The 6740-nt window shown below is 46.6% G+C and overlaps 1 protein-coding gene across 4 annotated transcripts in view; it reads right to left on the reverse strand.

Annotated features, from left to right (window-relative positions):
• Window positions 1–3271: 3271 nt before the first annotated feature.
• The window catches only part of rinl (Ras and Rab interactor-like), a 9274-nt gene continuing 5805 nt past the window's right edge, over window positions 3272–6740 (reverse strand). For 2 of the 4 annotated variants that reach the window (XM_076143734.1, XM_076143743.1), the window contains 5 exons: window positions 6619–6740; window positions 5753–6463; window positions 5347–5664; window positions 5113–5244; window positions 3272–4982 (listed from right to left, as the gene is read on the reverse strand). The exon at window positions 6619–6740 is cut by the window's right edge and continues 110 nt beyond it. In XM_076143734.1, coding sequence (XP_075999849.1) covers window positions 4492–4982; window positions 5113–5244; window positions 5347–5664; window positions 5753–6463; window positions 6619–6740 — 1774 coding nt within the window. In that variant the 3' untranslated portion in view covers window positions 3272–4491. The remainder of the gene's footprint in view (window positions 4983–5112; window positions 5245–5346; window positions 5665–5752; window positions 6464–6618) is intronic. The other 2 variants (XM_076143761.1, XM_076143752.1) reach the window with 2 other exon arrangements.

Below are 6740 nucleotides of genomic sequence, written 5' to 3' on the forward strand. Positions count from 1 at the left end.
CACAGTTTTAGGCTTGTTGATCAGGATGAGCCCCCTCACTTAAACTCTCTCACTTTGTCACAGTAATGTTTTTGCCTTGCTTGTAATTTCCCGTAAACACGCCCATGTCTGAAAGTGTCGTTTCCACATCGGGAAGAACCTCTGAGCACAGCGAAGAGTCTAATCTGACCCCCGAGAATCAGATTTTAGGGCCTTTTGTTGGGAAAGATTTGTGAGTTTGACATTAATTTCAATGACTCAAGTCAGGTTGAGTCACATTTAAAGAGCCCAGTCACACACACAGTGAGTCTCAAAGGGCCCAAACTCCCATTCCAGTGCTGACAATACCTCAGCAGGGCTACTCGTGGTCTCAGATGGCTTCATGCACCATTGACTCTACACTTACACTGCCGGTAGTTTCAGATGAGGATCTCAGTGAGGTTTTGTGAATCTCATATCTGCGTTCTGGTCACGTTTGTGGTCGTAGTGGAGTTTTTATTTCACACACACACTGTGGGATTCTTATGCTTTTTCAACCAGAGCTCCTATCTGAAGTGCAAATTTACCGCAGCTAATAGCGGCTGAAGAGAGGAAGAGTGGAAGTGATTGACATTCATCAGGTTTTATAGATATGAATGCTCCACTTTGGTCTGAGGAGAGATTCGTTCATACGTTCATACAAGTTCTGATGTTCACCAAATATATATTAGAGATTGTGTGAGGAAATTCATCATTATCTATATGTAGACAAGAAAAAGAAAGGTTCTCCTACTGTACATCCACTTGTGCACCTGCAGTATAATAACAAATTACACATGCACTTTGTAAGAACACACTACTTTCTCTCCAACTGTTTGAGTTCAATCCCAAAAAACGTACAATCCTGCAACGTCACATCCCGAGCCGTCTCCCAAACAAAAACCTCAAGAAATCACCAGCACAGAAATCTATTCATACATCAGAGCGCCGTCATCATTCATACGGTCATTCATATCCATATGTTCATGTTATGATTGGTGCAGATAGAACGACCGCTGGCAGCTCTTTCATTCACGGCACAGAATCCATTAGACGGTGGGAATTACACTGCATAAAATCTGCCCGCGTATTGACGAATGGAGTCGAGAGGAGCAGGGGAGAAAGTGCTTGAATATATTTTGTGTATCGTGTGTAGTGTGTGTGTGTGTGGCATCTGTAGCAGATTGCTTCGCCTTACGGTCTGATCAATCAGACGGTGTTCGGTTTTGGCTTAATTCAGACAAACAACACATTTCTGAGGAAGGAGATATTTTAGAGAATCTGTATAGAATTCACACAAATCAGATGTTTTGGTAAAATGTCTGCGGTACAGAGGTCACACACACACCCACCTCACACTCACTGTATTACTATATTCACTTTAATGTCCACATCATTTTATGACTCCTACGGGTTTTGAATTCACCTTTGAGTGTTTCGGCTATTGAAGCAAAATGAATGCATGTGTGTAATGTAAAAACCCACAACGACGCCTGTGTGTGTGTGTGTCTGTGTGTGTGTGAATAAATATCTGCAATTCCATTTTAACATAAAGTGTGCATATGTGTGTGTGTGTGTGTGTGTGTGTGTGTGTGTGTGTGTGTGTGTGTGTGTGTGTGTGTGTGTGTGTGTGTGTGTGTGTGTGTGTGTGTGTGTGTGTAGGGGGGTCATTCTGTCGGTCATTAATCATTCAATTACACACCTGTCAGAGTTCAGACAAGTGGGAGAGAGTGAGGGGAGGGCGAGAGGGATGGAGGATGGAAAAGGGAGGGAGGGAGGAGAAAGAGAAAGGAATGGAGGAATGCGGCAAGGAGAGGTGGAGGAGAAGGAGGACCTGAAAAGACAGAGAGAGGGAATGAAGAAGCGCGGTGAAAGAGTGAAAGAGAAGAGAATGTTTTATGGAGGGTGTGTGAAGGAGCCGTGACAGAGGCAAGCTGTCGCACGGTGACGGGCAGCAGCTGAAAGGCCACAATAAGGACAAAAGACACTTACATGTATTATAGAGGGCGAGGACAAGATGAGGACAGATGAGGACAGGGCGGTAAAGACACAGTCAAACTCACTCACTGCACATCACACTTAGGGTTTATCAGTCGTACGCTTGGGTCGGCCCTCATGCGGCACAGAGAGACATCGGGGGAGCGTGGAATGAAATATGACAACGTTTACTAGCTAATATGACGTTTTTAAAGGTAAACTGATTTTGTGATTTGTGTCTGATGTTGTTTGTGTGGATTTATTATCAGAATCATGAAATTTGTAACAACTCTGACATGTTGCGGTGTGTCACAGTGCACTTTGAGAAACGTATGGATGGAGTCTGAGGCACATAAATAAACTTTACACGGACGCCAAGCCGCTTATAAAGATGATGCTTCTCACCTGCTGGTTTGTTTATAAAGACATATGAAGTGATTTTAATAAAATGTTGGTAACGGCCCAGGAAAGAGCCGGTGACATTCTGATCAATGACATTTATATCCCACAATAAATGATCAGTAAGTGCAGTTTGCTTGCGGTATCTTTCTCTCACACTCACACACTCCTCCTGGACAGTGTGTTTGAGTGTCTGCATTTGTATATGCAAGTATGCCCCCCCTCCTCCCCATCACCCACTTCTTCTGTATATGTGTGTGTGTGAGTGTGTTTAGCTGCAGTACCTCAACTGCCTGAGGCAACAGCCATATGTGCCCCCCCTCCCTCCCTCCCTCCCTCCCTCCCCACACACACACACACACACACACACACACACACACACACACACACACACACACACACACACACACACACACACACACACACACACACACACACACACACACACACACACACACACACACACACACACACACACACACACACACACACTTCTTCTCTGTACCCCAACCCCCATCGCCGCCACTACCACCGCCATATATCTAATTTATGGCTGTGGTGAGTACGTTACACACACCCATGTATGCATAATATATCACGTATGAAAGAAGTGTGTATGAGAGTGAACATGCGCGTGTGTGGTAAACATTAGTGACAGTGTGTCTTAGCCAGCATAGACTTATAAACAACACTATTCCTTCCTTAGTAGCCCCCAAAATGTTTTCTCAGAGAATGAGTGTGTGTGTGTGTGTGTGTGTGTGTGTGTGTGTGTGTGACTGAGTATCTATTGAACATTCATCACTCACTCTTCTACCAGATCTGACACTGCTGATAAAGTGTGGCAGAAAAAAATGTGCGTGTGTGTGTGTGTGTGCATGTAAGCCCAGCTGTTTCTAGGCTTGACATCTACATGCAGACAGAATGCCAGATGTCTCATTAGGCAAATTTGATTGGCTCGGTCATTTAGAATGCAGCAATGAGACGGTTCCATATGTAGGGGTGTGTGTGTACATGAATGTGTGTATGCACATTTACATTTGAGGCCCCTGTATAACTATTTACATGTGTACACAGCCAATGTATATGCATTCATTAAGTGTTTTTGTGGATCTGTGTGTTTGCCTGTGAGCGAGTGAGCGTGTATGTGTGTGTGTGTGTCTAGAACTCATCTATGAGGAGATTCTCCAAGTTTCCCGAGATACGGTAAATTTGTAAATAACATAAACCAAATAAAGTATATATTATCTCCATGGTTAACACAACGCTATAGATTTATTCCATTAATTAAAAATGTGACCTATGTTCTATATTCAGTTTACTGTAAATAAGCACGCGCCGCATAGGAGGGGGGACACTGCCCTCTGGTGGTCTACATGGAAAACACACCTGGTATTATTCCTGACCAACAGCGCCAAACAAAAGTAAGTTTGAAGCTGTTTAAGTGTAAACAAATCGAACACAAGGAGGGTAAAGACACTTGTGTGAAAGCTTTTAGAGTTGACTTTTAATAGTCACGGACAGAAAAGGGACATTAATGCGAAAAACACTAACATGATAGTCTTATTTATTATTTTTAAGTGATTCACATGTGGATTTTTGTGATTTATTCATTTTTACATTACTCCTTTTAGTTCGTATGGACATTGTTGCTATCTTAGACAATATATTTATAAATAAAAATCAATCAGTGCATAAATTAATGGTGTCAGTGAATCAATGGGCTTTGTAACTTGATCATCACTACGATCATTTGGATCTGAGGAAATGTCTTAATTACTCCTCCAAGCTGTGTTAAAGCTTCTAAGGGCTTATGACTGACGAGATATTGCTATTAACTGATCAATGTGATCAATAGTGACATAATCAAGTGAGAAGACACATTGATCAGATGAGGTTTTTAGATGTGGCTTCTCTGATTCATAGGAAGTTTTGTTTGTTATTCTTGTTTATAATGACGAGACGTTTTAGTTTCAGCTCGGGCTTATTTAGAATTAACCGGCACAAAAATGGCGAAAGACACTGAGCAATAGCTTTCTGAATAGTTTTGGTTGAGAGGAAGAACCTGCAGTATGTGACAGAGCCCAGGTGTTTATGTTTCTCAGTGGTTGATTTCCTGTCTCAGCTCCTTTCTTCCTCTCTTTCTTGCACTCCTCCTCCTCCTCCTCCCTGTTCTTCTGTACATAACCTCTGTGTATTCTCCTCTCTGTCCTGCCTGACCTCTTGTTGGATCAGAGGATCAGACATTTGTTGCGGCTCCTCAGCTCGTCCCTCCACTGTCTCTTCCCTCACCGACTCCAAAGCGTTTGTCCCGTCATCTGTCTCCACTGCTTCAACAGAGCTATCTTCATCTTCCTTCCCGCTCTCCTCGTGTCCCTTTTTTCCTCTCGTCTTCTCCTCAGAGTTCTTTGCGCTCTGATCCCGGCACGTCTGCCTGCGAATGGTTTGTCGGTGTTTGTTGCGGCGTGATTGGTTGCAGTGTAGGGTGCGTCGGCGATGCCATTGGTTGATGGACTGTTGCGCTTCGGCACTGACCTGACGGACGACCAATCGCGGCCGGAAGCTGCTGATGTAGTAGAGTGAGGCGTAAAGAGACGTTAAGTAGTAGCCCCCTGTTGATGGGGAATGGGGAGAAGAGTTTCCATAATGATCTACAGGTTCACCACCACATAATGAACGGAATGGGAGTCGATCCCATTTGGAGGTTTATGCTGTGTGTGTGTTTGTGTGTATCTGCTTTACCTTCGCCCTGTAGCTGCATGGGATCCAGCAGCTCCATCATGTAGTCTGTGTCCAGCTGTAAGGTGGCGACATCGCTACGGAGCAGGACCCACGTCAGACACGGCAGGAAGTCATCTGCTCCAAAAACCTTATCTGCAGCGGGACGGAAGGGGACAAGTGAGGAGAGACGTCCATCGTGACAAAATGGACGCACTAGGACGCGTATGGAACATGGTGGAGGCGCAGCTTGGTTACCTGGGCTGGCGTTGGCGCTCATGCTGTGATAGACACTCTTGCAGACCTTCAGCAGGATCTGGACCTTCTTGTTTGGCGAGTAGGAGTCGTGCATGCTGCTCCACCTCTGCTGCATGCGCTCCAGGGTGACGAGGTCGGGCACTCCGACGCCCTCTGACCCGCCCAGCTCCTCCACCCCGTGACCTTCCAGGGCACGCTGGCTTCTCTGGAGGTGTGGGAGGCTGCCATCGTTGGTACGAGTGGTCTGAATGCAGGAGTAGAGTTGGGAGGAGACGGGTTTCAGAGCCACTTTGTGGAGGGAAAGCTCTACCAGGGAGTCTGCAGGAGGAAAGAGAAGAAGTTAGAGAGGATAAAAGGAGAGTAACAAAGGAAATAGGACTCGTGATGGGTGGAGCAGCTCACTCACCTATCTCAGAGTCCTTGAAGTCAGTCATGCTGTCCAACGCTGTCTGGATTTCTGGATAGTCAAACAGTGTCTCCCTCAGCAATGTGAGGGATGATCTCACTTCCTGTAACAACTCGGTAACCGTGACTTCGCCAGGTGTGGCACACGTCCTCAACGTCGTCTCCACAAATCCTCTCACGGCCTCGGCGAAGGCCAGGCCTCTCCGCTCGCTCAGCTCCTGCACCCGATTGATCAACTTCTTCTTTTGACACACCAGTCCGCCCAGCACCTGACCCATCGCAGAGAGGCGATTTATCACCTTGCCGGCCAACTTGTGCGTGGATGCGTGATGGGGGGCGGGGCTCGGCGCCGGGGAATCCGGCTCCTCCTCTATGCTGCTGATGGACAGAGAGTCAAGCTCCAGTGATGACCGGGGGAGCAAAGAGGACGGTCTAGGCGGAGGACACCACACTCCATCCTCGATCCAGGACACCCTGTGAGGAGACTGAGGCACGGGGCTGCTGTGACGCTGCGGATCTGAGGAGGCGCTGCGGAAACTTCCAGGGGCGGAGGGCGATGATGAAGGAAGGATGCCCTGACTCACTGGTCTGCTCGGGGACATGGAGGTGAACTCTCTGCTGGGTCTCCTGAGGACCACGTCCCCTGAGACAGGAGATGCTGAAGGAGCTGGGGGACTCCGTGATGAGTCAGCGGAGTGAACTCTGTTTAAACCTGGACAAGATCAACAGGGACCAATGCTGAACAATATGAAGCAATACTCTTGTGTGTGTGTGTGTGTGTGTGTGTGTGTGTAATGTGTGTGTGTAATGTGATGTGATGAATGAATGAATATTACACATTCATTCCTAATAGTAACACATTCTGACCTGAGACATCACTCGTGGCAGCAGGTGGTTCCTGGTCCAATGAGATGGTTCGTTTGGTCTGTAGCCCCGCCCCTGTCCATGACCTGGTGGAGCCGAGGCGTCCTTCTCGTCTGTAATTGCTC

The sequence above is a fragment of the Genypterus blacodes genome, unplaced genomic scaffold (assembly GCF_046128005.1).
Source record: "Genypterus blacodes isolate CSIRO-AG114 ecotype Tasmania unplaced genomic scaffold, CSIRO-AGI_Gbla_v1 ptg000003l_1, whole genome shotgun sequence".
Classification (NCBI taxonomy): domain Eukaryota; kingdom Metazoa; phylum Chordata; class Actinopteri; order Ophidiiformes; family Ophidiidae; genus Genypterus; species Genypterus blacodes.